Here is a 16058-nt window from a genome sequence, read left to right as displayed (position 1 = left end):
GGTGTCGGCTCTAAGCATTTGGAACATTTTATTACAAACGCAGCGCACCCCTGTAAGGCCCATTACTACACTGATAAGCATATTTCTTTTTCTAATTAATGACCGTAACACTAAACTTTTATTAGAAGAGGGGCTTGTTCACATTAATATATATTTCATTTTTCTTTTTCAGTTTTTTTTGTCTTTATAGGGGACTTTTACATGCACTCTTTCAATTTCAAAACATTGACATTTACTTTTCTTACACTGACTAAGTAATAATACAAGGCTGGGATCACACTGTGTTACCTTTTTTGATTTAAACAAAAAACAAAGCAATTTCATCTTTATCTTTTTTTTTTTTGCCCTTTCACCCCTTAACGACCCATGTTTATTGACATCAAGGGTATATGGCGCTAGCTAAGGACCCAAGCCCACTCCATACCCAGTGGCACCCGGATGCTTTTAGTAGCCGAGGGACACCTCTACCAGCCAACATGGGGCGATCTCCACTGTGAGCTGTCAACCATTTAGATGTTGCTGACAGCAGCACATAAAAGGCCTATGTTAACGTCATTGGTGGTACAGTGGTTCAGATCGTCTCCTTGTGATGCAATCCACTGTCATGGCAGCACGAGGCCTTCGCTTGGCTTCTGTGGCTGCTGGAACTCTGCTACTGATGGAGCTGCTGGACCAATAGAGCAAAGATGTCATGGATCAATGCAGTACATATATACTGTATTGATCTGTATGAGCAATCCAATAATTGCTTACGCTCTACAATCTAAAAGGAATAAAAAAAAAAATATATATTATATATATATATATATATTACACTAGCTGAGTACCCGGCATTGCCCGTTTTTTCCTACCTAATCCTTGTGGGGAGGAAAAGCAACATGTACCTGTCCTCATATCTCATCCTCATATCCCGTCCTCAGGTGGGGCTGAGTTGTGATGAAGCTATTGTAGGTCGAAAATAGAAGAAGGCGTGGTTTTGTGGGAGTGGGTGTGATTTGCAAGCCGGACCAAGGCATAACAAGGGTAGAAAAGAAAAGGGGTGTGACTTAAATGGTGGGTGTGGCTTTGTGAGATGGGTGTGTCCGGACTGACGCACTCACCAGGAGATGCAGAGCTTGGAGTAAGGAACTGGAAGTCCTATATACTCGCGTGGGACAAGTCAAAAACCCCATCCTTCATGTGAGGGGGTAAGTTAGCATTAATTTAACTCTCATATTTTTATTTGACATAAAAGTAACGTGTGTACTAAGTTTCATCAAAATATTTCCAGCCATATGGAAGTTATGCTGGAACATATATTTCCCATAGACTTGCATGGGGCTTTAAACAAAAACCCCGACCCTTGCAAATGGGGGTTGGTAAGGGTTAATTTACCTATCCTATGTTTGTAGTGGACATATATGTAACATGTGATTAATAGAATGTCCAGCGCGGTATAAGGAGTAAAATCAGGAGCGCTTTATTGTCGGATCACATGGATACACACAGGAGCAAACACCAACGTGTTTCGGATCAAGCTGGATCCTTCATCATGGCCAGGACCATGGATTAAGTATCCAGCTTGATCCGAAACGCGTTGATGTTTGCTCCTGTGTGTATCAATGTGATCCGACAATAAAGAGCTCCTGATTTTACTCCTTACACCGCGCTGGACATTTTATTTGATGATCCTGCTTATCGGTCATGGGGCGCTGCCGGCCAGTCCGGGCGCAGGTGATTGGAGTCAGCAGTGGTGAGCCGTCAGCTACCTCTCTTTCAATATGTAACATGTGTACCAAGTTTTATCGAAATATCTTCAGCCATTTGGGAGTGATGCTGGTAGCAGTGAACCCACCCTAACACACAAATCAGAATGACAAATATACTATTCCTTTTAAAGGGGTACTCCGTGACGGCCGCCAAGCCCCCTCCCATAGACTTGTATTGACGGGGGCGGGCCGTGACGTCACGAGGGGCGGAGCCGTGACGTAACAATGCTCCGGCCCCTGTATTGCCCGTCATTACGTGCAGAGCGATCTCGCTCTGCGCAGTAATGATAGCGGGGTGCTGCAGCGGCGATCCCCGGGGTCCCCAGCAGCGGGACCCCGGCGATCTGACATCTTATCCCCCATCCTTTGGATAGGGGATAAGATGTCTAGGGGCGGAGTACCCCTTTAAATAGCAATGTTTGGAGTTTGTTCTTTCTTTTAGAGTTTCTGGAACAAAGATAAATAAATAACGCTTAAAAACCATTTAATAGCCATAACTAGCGATACGTTACCATGTACATAACAGAACACAACTTCACACAATTAACATAACGTAACAATTACTAATTTTTTTTTTTTAAATAAATATAATCAAGTGATAAAACAAAAAGCTGGTTTGGTGTATTTCCTAAAATGATCACGTTTCCCATTGTCATTGGATTCTTGTGTAAGGTTTACTGTCAAGAATGATACTACAAAGACCCCCTCATGTTCACTGGAACCCAGCGGCTGTGACCCCCGAGTTATTACTGCCAAGGAAGACTACAACCCATCCACATTGCTGCATGAAAAATAGGCAATCTATGTCAGTGGTCTTCAACCTGTGGACCTCCAGATGTTACAAAACTACAACTCCCAGCATGCCCGGACAGCCAACGGCTGTCCGGGCATGCTGGGAGTTGTAGTTTTGCAACATCTGGAGGTCCGCAGGTTGAAGACCACTGATCTATGTGATTGTCTTAGTCTTCCTTGGCAGCATACAGCACTTTAGGCAGCACTCTGGCCCTTAAAGGGGGACTCCGGTGGAAAACTTTTTTTTTTAAATGAACTGGTGCCAGAAAGTTAATCCGATTTGTAAATTACTTCTATTAAAATTAAAAAAAATCATTACCCTTCCAGTACTTATTAGAAGCTGTATGGAACAGAGGAAATTCTTTTCTTTTTGAATTTCTTTATTGTCTTGTCCACAGAGCTCTCTGCTGACACCTGATGCCCGTATCAGGAACTGTCCAGAGCAGGAGAAAATCCCCATAGCAAACCTATGCTGCTCTGGACAGTTCCTGACTCGGACAGAGGTGTCAGCAGAGAGCACTGTGGACAAGACAAAAATGAAATTAGAAAAGAATTTCCTCTGTAGCATACAGCTGCTAAAAAGTACTGGAAGGGTAAAGATTTTTTAATAGAAGTAATTTACAAATCTGTTTCATTTTCTGGCACCCGTTGATTAAAAAAAAAAATTTAATTAATTTCCACCGGAGTACCCCTTTAAGGGCAATCTTTTTTTCTTTGCAGTACAGTACGTGTCTTAGTTCACTTTTGCGCAACATTTCACAAACAGATATCATCTACATGCAAAGAAATGACTTATCAATGTGGATATTGAGTTATATTGATTATTACTAGAGATGAGCGAACTTACAGTAAATTCGATTCGTCACGAACTTCTCAGCTCGGCAGTTGATGACTTATCCTGCGTAAATGAGTTCAGCCTTCAGGTTTTCCGGTGGGCTGGAAAAGGTGGATACAGTCCTAGGAAAGAGTCTCCTAGGACTGTATCCACCTTTTCCAGCCCACCGGAGCACCTGAAAGCTGAACTAATTTATGCAGGAAAAGTGATCAACTGCCGAGCTGAGAAGTTCGTGACGAATCGAATTTACTGTAAGTTCACTCATCTCTAATTATTACTATCCAGAACTGCAGTCACAATTTTGATTGTTATGTCCAGATATAAAGGCATAAGGCCCCATGCACATTAGAAAAAGGTTGGATATGTCCAATGTTAATCAGGGGAAAAAAGAATCATATGTTGGATTTCACCTGCCCAACCCTTCGGTTCTGGAAGAGAGAAGTCGCCACCAGAGATGTCTGCCCATCATTTACCCCTCCTCTCTCTTTATTAAGAACACAAACACTCAACTAGAATGAATGCTCATGTGTGTAGAGCAGGCATAGGCAACCTTCAGCACTGCAGATGTTTTGGACTACATCTCCCATGATGCTCTTACAGCCAAAATGCTGACAAAGCATCATGGGAGTTGTAGTCCAAAACATCTGCAGTGCTGAAGGTTGCCTATGCCTGGTATATAGAGGTATCGGGAGAGATAGTAGCAGACTAGCTATCCCATATATATATATATATATATATATATATATATATATATATATGAACCTTTAGTTGAGCTCCAATACTAAAAAGGCTGAGAGATCAGGTGGCCAGATGCTTGAACGAACTTTCGTCGGACCCATCCAGACTACTTTCTAGATCAGCGTTTCCCAACCACGGTGCCTCCAGCTGTTGCAAAACAACAATTCCCAGGGGTCGCCCTGGCATACTCTACTGTCCGATCTGTCATTGGATGTGGAGAGAAGCATCGTTCTCATTCCCAGAGAATATGGTGCATGGGTCTATTCTACTCAATGCCACCCATGCCTGATTCTCACTGGGTGTCGGATGCCTTGGCCACAGTCCTGTCCAGCATGCAATGTGTTTCTCCACATCAGATGTCAGGCTATGCACGCAAAACCCCTGTAACAAGTGATCAAATCCTAATGGTGCTGCTTTATTTCCAATGGAGACAAAAAATGATGCAGCTAAAATCCATCCTGTCGTATCCACATTTATGCCCAGACATAAGGTGCTGGGAAAGTACCTGGCTGCCCAGATGTATATAGATGCACTAAACAAAGTTGGCCTTAGGCCGGGTTCACACCACGTTTTTGCAATACAGTTCCAGTATAAGATTTAAAAAAATAAAAATAAAAAAAAAAAGGATTCCTCAAAACCAGACTGAACTGTGTCAATCCGTATACGGTTTGGAAAATGATGTCCGGTTGCATCCTTTTTTGAGAGAGAAAAAAACGTATACATATTTAACTTTTCTCTCAAAACCGTATGATAAGAACTTCCGTAATGGAGTACCCCTTTAAATATAAAGTTTTCCTAATGTTAAAATTTATAGCATTTGATTAGTTATTATAAAAACGTCAAATGTTAACTACTACACTGCATGGAGGGTACAGTCTCATTCCCACAGACCAGTGTTTCCCAACCAGGGTGCCTCCTGCTGTTGCAAAACTACAACTCCCAGCATGCCCAGACAGCCAGGCAGGCTGGAAGTTGTAGTTTTGTAACAGCTGGAGGCACCCTGGTTGGGAAACACGATATAGACAGAGAGCTCATTCAAGACCCTGACCAATCAAAACTTATAAAATGTCTTTACGACAGGTCAAAGGTTTTTCTTAAAGGGGTTATCCAGGAAAAAACTTTTTCTTATATAGCAACTGGCTCGAGAAAGTTAAACAGATTTGTAAATTACTTCTATTAAAAAAATCTTAATCCTTTCAGTACTTACGAGCTTCTGATGTTGAGTTGTTCTTTTGTGACCAAGTGCTCTTTGATGACACGTGTCTCAGGAACCGCCAAGTTTAGAAGAAAATCTTCATAGCAAACCTTCTAAACTGGGCGGTTCCTGAGACACATGTCATCAGAGAGCACTTAGACAGAAAAGAACAACTCAACTTCAGAAGCTCATAAGTACAGAAAGGATTAAGATTTTTTAATAGAAGTCATTTACAAATCTGTGTAACTTTCTGGAGCCAGTTGATATATTAAAAAAGTTTTTTCCCAGAATACCCCTTTAAAGTGACAAGTACACTTTAAATTAGTCACAACTTCCCAGAGTACATCCATTTAACCATGTGCTAACAATAGGGGTGTATTCACATGGAACAGAATGGAGCTTGCAGAATACATGCGCTGCCAAAAACAACTCCATTCTTATTAACAGAACTGATTTGCATCATCAAATCCGCTGCGCGTTTCCCACCCAAAACAGGAGAACCTCACAAGTTCAAATGAGAATAGAAAAATGTACATTTCTGCAATGCTACATACTGCTAGTTTTAACCTTACCACTGCAGTTGTATATATATATATATTTTTTGTCTAAAAGGAGTTTAAAGAAGGTGCATGCTTGTGCTACAATGTAAGAAACTATAAGAACGGAGGAGAATATACATTGCTAATCGTCCGCCCAGAAAGTGCTAGAATTATGTTAAAAAAGAAAATGCGAACAATTGGCTTAGGCATAATATTGCTTAATGTGATAGCATTAATACACGTACTATAAAACAATAGATTATATTCTAGGAGACTCAAAAATGAAGCAAAATCCTTCACATTCTGTAAAATACTGCCATGCATAACTGTAGGTGCCTGTAAGGAGAAGGTAGAGCCGTGGACTATGGACAAGTCGTTGTAGAGATGGTCGGGCTGCCCACGGATTCTCATGCATGGAGAGGCACTGGTGTAATGTCAAAGACTGGAGCTCCACTATAAGGGCAGCTTCGACAAATACTCCGAAAAGGGACCTTGCAGCTTTCCAGGCATGTTTTTTAAGCAAATGAAATTAAAAAAGAACTCTAAAATTCTCCAGCATCTTTTCTTAAAGAGTTTTGTGCCATTCCCCTTATTCCTCCTGGAAATGTAGAAACAAAACTGAAAACTGGTGGTTACCATTTCACTAGGCCAGTGTTTCCCAACCAGGGTGCCTCCAGCTGTTGCAAAACGACATCTCCCAGCATGCCCAGACAGCCGAAGGCGGCTAGGAGATGTAGTTTTGCAACAGCTGGAGGCACCCTGGAATGGAAACACTGCACTAAGCTGTTGCAAAACTACAACTCCCAGCGTGCCCAGACAGCTGGAGGCACCCTGGTTGTGAAACACTGAACTAAGCTATTGCAAAACTACAAATCCCAGCCTGCCCAGACAGCCGAAGGCTGCTAGGAGATGTAGTTTTGCAACAGCTGGAGGCACCCTGGAATGGAAACACTGCACTAAGCTGTTGCAAAACTACAACTCCCAGCGTGCCCAGACAGCTGGAGGCACCCTGGTTGTGAAACATTGCACTAAGCTGTTGCAAAACTACAAATCCCAGCATGCCCAGACAGATGAAGGCTGTCAGGGCATGCTGGGAGATGTAGTTTTGCAACAGCTGGAGGAACCCTGGTTGGGAAACACTGCACTAAGCTGTTGCAAAACTACAACTCCCAGCGTGCCCAGACAGCTGGAGGCCCCCTGGTTGTGAAACACTGCACTAAGCTATTGCAAAACTACAAATCCCAGCATGCCCAGACAGATGAAGGCTGTCAGGGCGTGCTGGGAGATGTAGCTTTGCAACAGCTGGAGGCACCCTGGTTGGGAAACACTGCACTTAGCAGTCTGCACTAAGCTGTTGCAAAACTACAACTCCCAGCATACCCAGACAGCCTTTGGCTGTCTGGGCATGCTGGGATTTGTAGTTTTGCAAGAGCTTAGTGCAGTGTTTCCCAGCCTGGGTGCCTCCAGCTGTCTGGGCATGCTGGGAGTTGTAGTTTTGCAACAGCTGGAGGCACCCTGGTTGGGATACACTGCACTAAGCAGTGTGCACTAAGCTGTTGCAAAACTACAGCTCCCAACATTCTGGGCATTCTGGGAGATGTAGTTTTACAACAGCTGGAGGAACCCTGGTTGGGAAACACTGCACTAAGAAGCCTGATTCTGTGCAATGTAAAATTGAAACACTGTTGATTTATTATTACATTTCCAGGAGGAATAACAGAGGAACAGCAGAACAGTTCTAACAGATGCTCCGGCAGAGCTTTGCGACTCCTTGCTACAGACATGTCTGTAGAGCCGACTGGTCTTTATCGCAGCCTGCATTAAAAAGTATGGACAAGCTGAACTTTCGGAGAGCTCTGTACAATCTGAATATACGGTAAAACATGCTGTAACCCCTGAACAGAATTCTTCTGGACTAACTGGATGGTCTGTATGTTCTGGCCCCCCGAATTAACAGTCTGTATGTTCTGGAGCCCCTGGACATTTTGTACAGCCTGAAGCCCCTGACTGCTTGGCAGAGTCCTCAGCTGCACGTTCTGTGGGAGTTGTACAGTGTTGTGACTCTGAAGGCCCGGTAGCATCTGAAGCTGGTTCTGCCCAACTTGCAGTGGGTTTTGCCCAGCCTGCAGCCCTTGAATGTTTTCTACAACGTGTACATTTTGATCTGCTTGGAAGTTATCCACCACTTGCAGAGTCTGTTCGCCTTGAGAGCTCTGGATAATAAATACTTTCTGACACTCGGACGCAGAGTTTGCAGGTTCCTGCATACTGGACATGGCCTGAATCTGGACATTAGAAACGTCTTGAATGCCCTGAATGTTTTCCACTCCTTGTACGCACAACCGAGTCTGCTCGCCGTCAGCGTTCTGCAAAACCAGAACGTTCTGCAAACCGTCTTCAGTCTGAAGGGTTTCAAAATGGACATCCTGAACTTCTTCCATAGACTGCAAGCTTTCCACGCTCTCACTGGTGCTAAGAAGCTCCTCACCGGGAGAATTCTGCACAACTATCAAGTTTTGACTCTCCTGCAAGCTGGACATACTATGCGTTTCCTGAAGAGCTTGTATATGAAGATCTAAAGGATGTGTTGTAGTTGGACTGGTTTGGAGCTGGCCATTGGGCAGCTCTTGGTGGATATGTACATTGTGGGGGCTGGACAGGGTCTGGATGTTGGGTATTTCTTCGGAAGGTGGTATGGTCTTAACTTGAATGTTTGATACTTCCTGAGAGCTAGGTAAACTTTGAAGAGTTACATCTTGTGTATTGGATATCTGCTGGATTTGTAGGTTCGGGGCTTTCTGGGAAAGTGGCATTGGATGGACTTGAACTGTAGGTAACTGCAGAGGGCTCTGCTCGGCCACATTCTGCAATAAAATTATGTTCTGACCCATAGGTAAGGTTTGTGCCCTGGGAAAACTTTGAAGAGTCTGAAATTGAAGCGGCTGTACACTAGACAGCGTTTGGCCAGTATTAGGCATGATGAGAATGTTCTTGTTCGGGGTTGCAATGTTACAAACTGTATTGGAGGTTTTCTGCTTTGTTCGCTTTCGTGAAACTTTGCTCTGATTTTTCTGACACGTATTGTTCGGTATCGTAACTAGATTAGTATTAGTACTTGGGGCTACAGGTAGCTTCTGCTGCGAATTTAATATTTGATGAGAAGGTAGTAATATAAATTTAGGAGTGTTCTGTTGTGGTACTTGTACCAAGAAAAAGGTCTGCGAGTTGTTTGAAGGAGCTTGGTTGCAAACCTCTAAATTTAACGTTGCAGGTATATCAGATAGAATTTGCACTTTTTGAGTGGTTGGTGTGACTTGTCCATTCTGAGTGCCAAGTGGCATTTGCGTGACCAACTCTGCATCCCCCCCAGTGTTCACTGCATGGGTACGCATGTGCCTCTGCAGATAGGAGGACATGACAAAGCCTTTGCCACAAACCGTGCACCTGTAAGGTCTGTCGGTGGAGTGTGTGCGTTGATGAAGTTGCAAATTTGAAGAGTGGGTAAATGTTTTGTCACATTTTTCACACTTATACGGCTTCTCTCCTGTGTGAGTCCTTTCATGTTGCCGTAAATTAGAAGTCTGAGTAAAAGTTTTACCGCACATGACGCAGGCAAATGGGCGCTCGCCAGTGTGCAGCTGCCGGTGACGGCGTAAACAAGAAGTGTTTTTGAAGGACTTGCCGCACTCTGTGCAACTATACGGCCTTTCTCCTGTATGGAGCCGTAAGTGGTACTGATAATGTGAGGACCATTTGAATGTGAGGCCGCACTCGGCACACTTGAATGCCCTGACACCAGTGTGTACCCGCTGGTGAATTGACAGTAGCGAAGAGCGTTTAAAAGCTTTACCACATTCTGAACATTTGTAAGGTCGCTCTCCTGTGTGATCTCGCATGTGGTAACGCAGTCCTGAAGAACCTTTAAAGGCTTTATTGCAGTCTGTGCATTTGTATGGGCGGTCCACAGTCTCGGGAGGGGTCGTCATTGTATAAGGTTGAACAATTTCTATGGTTTGTGGACATGTGACCTCTGCTTCAGTTTGTATCAGCTGTTGCTCTTCGGTGTGAGTTCTCTGGTGCATCAAGAGGTTAGACAGCTGCACAAATGTTTTCTCACAAATGGAGCATTTATAAGGCCGTTCATTAGAGTGTGTAAATTGGTGGCGAGATAACCCTGAGGCATTCTTAAACGTCTTATCACAAGAAGTGCAAGAAAAGATCTGCTCGTCTGCATGGCTCTGTTGATGCTCAAGTAGCAAGTTCTCATTCTTGAACGTCAAGTCACATGTGCCACATTTATAGAGCATCTCCACGGTCTCCACGTCCCCAGCCGTAGTGAAGTAAACTTCGGTATCGGCTTGCACAAAAGTCGGTTCATTAGTGTGCGACTGCAAATGCTTTTGCAGGAAAGCTTCGGAAATAAACACCTTGCCACACAAGTCACATTTGTGTGTATGCCCACTAGTATGTGTGCGTTGGTGCAGAAGAAGGTTAGAGGAATGGGTGAAGGATTTACCACATTCATTGCACTTGTAGGGACGCTCCCCGGTATGAATCCTTTCATGCTGCTTCAGGTTCGTAGACTGAGTAAAAGCCTTGCCACATACAGTACACACATAAGGCCTCTCTCCCGTGTGAATGTTTCGGTGTCGTCTCAAACTAGAAGAGTTCTTAAAAGCCTTTTCACAGATGTTACACTTGTATGGCCTCTCACCAGTATGTTGTCTCATATGGTACTGATAATGAGAGGACCACTTGAACGCCATGCCACAAACATTGCACTTGAAAGACCGGAATCCAGTGTGGACACTTTGGTGGATCTGCAACAAGGATGAACGTTTGAAGGCTTTGCCGCAGTCTCCGCACTTATATGGCCGTTCCCCGGTATGGCTCCTCTGGTGATAAAGTAAAGCTGAGGAGCCTTTAAAAGCCTTGGGACATTCTGAGCATTTGTACGGTCTCTCTCCAGTGTGAGTCCTTTGGTGATGAATTAGTCTGGACGACCACTTAAAGACTTTCCCACACTCGTGACACTCGTACTGATGGCTGCTGGTGTCTGTAGACTGTACAAGAGGCTGCTGCTGCTGTACTGATGACATCTGTACTTCCATTTTGAAGAATTTTGCTAAGAAACATAGAAAAAATGTGTCAGTCAACAAGTCAAGACAATATACAATATCGTTTATGTTACATAATACATTTCAAGGAAAAATAACCAAAAAGCTCTAATGAACTGGATACAATTATTTTCTATGTAAATAAAAAAAATAATTAAGCCGCAATCCCATTCTGCGAGAAGATTTAAGAGATGAGCAGCGCCACAAATCCCATATGGTTCAGTTATTCTTGGTGATGTTATACACGCAGTGTATGGCCGCGACCTGTATGGACCCTCAGCAGTTCAACCATCAAGAAATACTGCAGTGCTAACTCCAGTGTCAAAGCTCTAAAGTGTGTTTATTTCAGCAGTTCCATAATTAACCCCTTGAGGACCAAGCCCATTTTGGGCTTAAAGGGGTACTCTGCTGCTCAGCGTTTGGAACAAACTGTTCCGAACGCTAGAGCCAGCAGCTCGTGACGCCATAGCCCCGCCCCTCATGACATCACGAATTGCCCCCTCAATACAAGTCTATGGGAGGGGGCGTGACGGCTGTCACGCCCCCTCCCAAAGACTTGCATTGAGGGGGCGGGGCATCATGAGGGGCGCGATTATGACATCACGATCTCCCGGCACTGACTCCAGCGTTCAGAACAGTCTGTTCCAAACGCTGAGCCGCGGAGTACCCCTTTAACCCCTTAACGACGAGCGCCGTAAATGTACGTCCTGGTGAGGTGGTACTTAACGCACCAGGACGTACATTTACGTCCTAAGCATAACCGCGAGCATCGATGCCCGGATCATGCGTGGCAAATCCCGGCTGCTGATCGCAGCCAGGGACCCGCCCGTAATGTCGGACATCCACGATCCCGCGGGTGTCCACCATTAACCCCTCAGATGCCGTGATCAATACAGATCACGGCATCTGCAGCACCGCGGTCACTAAAATGGATGATCGGATCGCCCGCAGCGCTGCCGCGGCAATCTGATCATCCAGCATGGCAGCCGGAGGTCCCCTCACCTGGCTCCGCTGCCTTCCCTGCGTCTTCTGCTCTGATCTGCCTTCCCGCAGACCAGAGCAGAAGATGACCGATAATGCTGATCAGTGCTGTGTCCTATGCATAGCACTGAACAGTATCAGAAATCGAGTGATTGCTATAAATAGTCCCCTATGGGGATTATTAAAGTGTAAAAATAAAAGTTAAAAAAGTAAAAAAATAAAGTAAAAAAAAATTTGAAAAACCCCCCTCCCCCAATAAAAACACAAATTGTCCCATTTTCCCTATTTCACCCCCAAAAAGTGTTAACATTTTTTTTTACATACATATTTGGTATCGCCGCGTGCATAAATATCCGAACTATTAAAATAAAATGTTAATGATGCCGTACGGTAAAAGGCGTGCACATAAAAATAAAAAAAAGTCCAAAATAGATGCTTTTTTATAACATTTTATTCCCAAAAAAATGTATTAAAAAAATGGATTTAAAGTTCTATATAAGAAAATATGGTATCAATAAAAAGTACAGATCACGGCGCAAAAAATGAGCCCTCATACCGCCGCTTATACGGAAAAATGAAAAAGTTATAGGTCTTCAAAATAGGGGGATTTTAAACGTACTAATTTGGCTAAAACGTTTGCGATTTTTTTTTTAAGCGCAACAGTAATAGAAAAGTATGTTATCATGGGTATCATTTTAATCGTATTGACACAGAGAATAAAGAACACATGTTATTTTTACCGTATATTGTACGGCGCGAAAACGAAACCTTCCAAAATTAGCAAAATTGCGGTTTTCTTTTTAATTTCTCCACACAAATAGTATTTTTTGGGTTGCGCCATACATTTTATGGTAAAGTGAGTGATGGCATTACAACGGCCAACGGGTCGCGCAAAAAACAAGCCCTCATACTAGTCTGTGGATGAAAATATAAGAGAGTTATGATTTTTTGAAGGCGAGGAGGAAAAAACGAAAACGTAAAAATTCAATTGTCTGCGTCCTTAAGGCCCAAATGGGCTGCGTCCTTAAGGGGTTAAGGACCAGGCCAATTTTATTTTTTGCATTTATGTTTTTTCCTCCTCGCCTTCTAAAAATCATAACTCTTTTATATTTTCATCTAGTATGAAGGCTGGTCTTTTGCGCGACCAGTTGTCCTTTGTAAAATGTAAAAATGTATGGCGCAACCAAAAAAATACTATTTGTGCGACGAGATTGAAAAGAAAGCCGAATTTTGCAAACTTTGGAAGGTTTTGTTTTCATGTTGTACAATTTACGGTAAAATTGACATGTGTTCTTTATTCTGTGGGTCAATAAGAATAAAATGATACCCATGATTATATACTTTTCTATTATTGTACCACTTAAAAAAAATCTCAAACAAATTAGTACGTTTAAAATCCCCCTATTTTGACAACCTATAACTTTTTATGAGGGCTCATTTTTTGAACCGTGATCTGTACTTTTTATTGATACCACATTTGCGTATATATAAAACTTTTAATACATCTTTTAATTTCATTATTTTTGTAATATGATGTGACAAATAAGCAGCAATTCTGGATATTTTTATTTATTTATTTTTTTACACTTTTTATGTCCCCATAGGGGACTATTTATTGCAATCATTATATTGCTAATACATAAGGCATAGCATTGATCAGTATTATCTTCCTCTCTGGTCTGCTCGATCTCAGAAGACCCCTGGAGACGGACGGAGACAGGTGAGGGGACCTCCGTCCGCCATTAAAGATGATCGGATCCCAGCGGCAGCGCTGCAGCCGATCCAATCATCCACATTTACGTCATGGACTCCGGTGCCCGCGGTCATGTCCATGACGTAAATCTACATCATGGTGCGTTAAAGGGGTACTCCGGTGGAAAACTTTATTTATTTATTTTTTTTTTTAATCAACTGGTGCAAGAACGTTAAACATATTTGTAAATTCCTTCTATTAAACTTTTATTAATCCTTCCAGTACGTATTAGCTGCTAAATACTACAGAGGAAATTTGTTTCTTTTCGGAACACAGTGCTCTTTGCTGACATCACGAGCACAGTGCTCTCTGCTGACATCTCTGTCCATTTTAAGAACTGTCCAGAGTAGGAGAAAATCCCCATAGCAAAGTTGTTGTTGCTCTGGACAGTTCCTAAAATGGACTGAGATGTCAGCAGAGAGCACTGTGGTCATGATGTCAGCAGAGAGCACTGTGTTCCAAAAAGAAAATAATTACCTCAGTAGTATTCAGCAGCTAATAAGTACTGGAAGGATTAAGATTTTTTAATAGACGTCATTTACTAATCTGTTTAACTTTCTGGCACCAGTTGATTAAAAAAAAAAAAAAAGAGTACCCTTTTAAGTACCACCGCACCATGACGTACATTTACGTCCGATGTCGTTAAGGGGTTAATTTTTCAAAAGTATGGCACTGTCAACATGTCGTACGTTTGGTGAAATAAAAATAATTTAGAGCTTTGAAACTGGAGTTAGTGCTGCAGTATTTTCTGACGGTTGGACTGTAATCCCATTCTGGTGATTTTACGGCTGGAAATGATTCTGCTTATATGTGACTGAAATCAGATGGATTGGCAGCCATCACGCCCCCTCCCATAGGCTTGCATTGAGGGGGGCAGGGTGTGACATCATGAGGGGGCAGGGCTATGACATCACGAGCTCCCGACGCCGACCCCAGCGTTCGGAACAGTTTGCTCCGAACGCTGAGCAGCGGAGTACCCCTTTAATTAAAGGAAAACTGTCAGCTTTCTCCCCCAGCGGTACTGGCTGGTAGTGCGGGGGGACGCTGATCAGTTTGATCCTTACTGATCCCGGATCCGCTGTAAACTGGCACTCTGATGTCAGTGCCGCTGGCTGCAGCGCTGCACAGCTCAAGGATCAAGGACTGTAGGTCACAGCTGCAATCCAGACAGCTCAGGTGTAATGGAGAGATCTGTGCACTATGGCGAATAACATTATATTAGTTGCTTTATTCTTTTGACACAATGCACAGGTTGTTGTTTTTGTTTTTTGCTGGACAACCCTATCATGTGGGTAAAGCAGTGTTTTCTAACCAGGGGCATGCTGGGAGCTGTAGTTTTGCTGTTGGGAAACACTGGGCTAGAGCAGTGTATCTCCAATGGAAGCAAAACTACAGCTCCCAGCATGCCCGGACAACCAAAGACTGTCTGGGTATGCTGGGAGTTGTAGTTATGCATCAGCTGGAGATACCCTGTGTGGAAAACAGTGGGGTAGGGGATAAATTGTTATGGTGGGACAACTCCTATAATGGATTATATAGAAGGAGAGTGAATCCGCCCTTTAAGCTGTGGCACTACAAGTATCAGCATCCCGTTTAGTCTTGGATGCAGGTTTTTCCCTCACAGACTATAAGTCACCATGACAACATGGGGGGCGGGGTCTCTTTGAGTCACCCACCAGCCGTCCCGGGCTCCGGTCACATCCCGTCGGTCACTCACGAGCTGTGCAGGAACTCTCCTATCCCGTTCTCAGGCCTTCATTTCTTCATGATGACGTTCATTCCGTGCGCGACGGCTCGGCCAGTGACGTCATTTCGACGCGCCACCCGGAAGCCAGGAAGTGGGGGTTGGGTGGGGTGTATGTAGCAGTGAGGGCTAAAAAAAAAGCCCTGGTTTCCTATGGCTCTGGTTTCCTATTTTACAGCTAAATCTAGGGAAAAAGTACAGCAACCAATTAGATGGCTGCTTTCATTTTCTACACCGCAGCAAGGCGCCCTCTGATTGGTTGCTATGAAAGCCACTATGGTTTTTGTCGCTTGCTTTATGTAGTTGTATACAGCGCCCCCTACGTGTGTCTTCTCTGCTGCCATATGCAGAGGGATGGCTTAGGACAGTGTTTTGAAACCGGGGTGCCTCCAGCTGTTGCAAAACTACAACTCCCAGCATGCCCGGACAGCCTTTGGCTGTCCGGACATGCTGGGAGTTGTAGTTTTGCAACAGCGGCAGGAAACACTGGCTTAGGAGCTGCTTATCCATAGGCCATGTTCACATGGTGGAAAATTTGCAGAATGTCTGCCTAGAAAGAACATGGCAGACATTCCGCAAATAGCAGGCATTGGCAGAATATACCAGTGATAGGACC

General features: G+C 43.7%; 1 protein-coding gene and 1 long non-coding RNA gene across 3 annotated transcripts; both read right to left on the bottom strand.

Moving 5' to 3' along the window:
• Positions 1–2215: 2215 nt before the first annotated feature.
• On the bottom strand, positions 2216–3450 carry LOC130290366 (uncharacterized). Its single transcript, XR_008847585.1, has 2 exons — positions 2688–3450; positions 2216–2577 (listed from the first exon to the last, which is right to left on the bottom strand). It is a non-coding gene; the product is annotated as an uncharacterized LOC130290366 (long non-coding RNA).
• A 2599-nt stretch (positions 3451–6049) lies between these two features.
• On the bottom strand, positions 6050–15758 carry ZNF628 (zinc finger protein 628). 2 transcript variants are annotated; one of them, XM_056537889.1, is made up of 2 exons: positions 15416–15758; positions 6050–10972 (listed from the first exon to the last, which is right to left on the bottom strand). In XM_056537889.1, the coding sequence occupies exon 2, from the start codon at positions 10956–10958 to the stop codon at positions 7668–7670; it is 3291 nt and encodes a 1096-aa protein (XP_056393864.1). In that variant the 5' UTR covers positions 10959–10972; positions 15416–15758; the 3' UTR covers positions 6050–7667. The 2 variants fall into 2 exon arrangements, with proteins under 2 accessions (XP_056393864.1, XP_056393863.1); XM_056537888.1 differs by having other exon boundaries at positions 15375–15756.
• Between the last annotated feature and the right edge of the window lie 300 nt (positions 15759–16058).

The sequence above is a fragment of the Hyla sarda genome, chromosome 9 (genome assembly GCF_029499605.1).
Source record: "Hyla sarda isolate aHylSar1 chromosome 9, aHylSar1.hap1, whole genome shotgun sequence".
In the NCBI taxonomy this organism is placed as follows: Eukaryota; Metazoa; Chordata; class Amphibia; order Anura; family Hylidae; genus Hyla; species Hyla sarda.
This window is presented reverse-complemented; position numbering and strand designations above follow the sequence as displayed.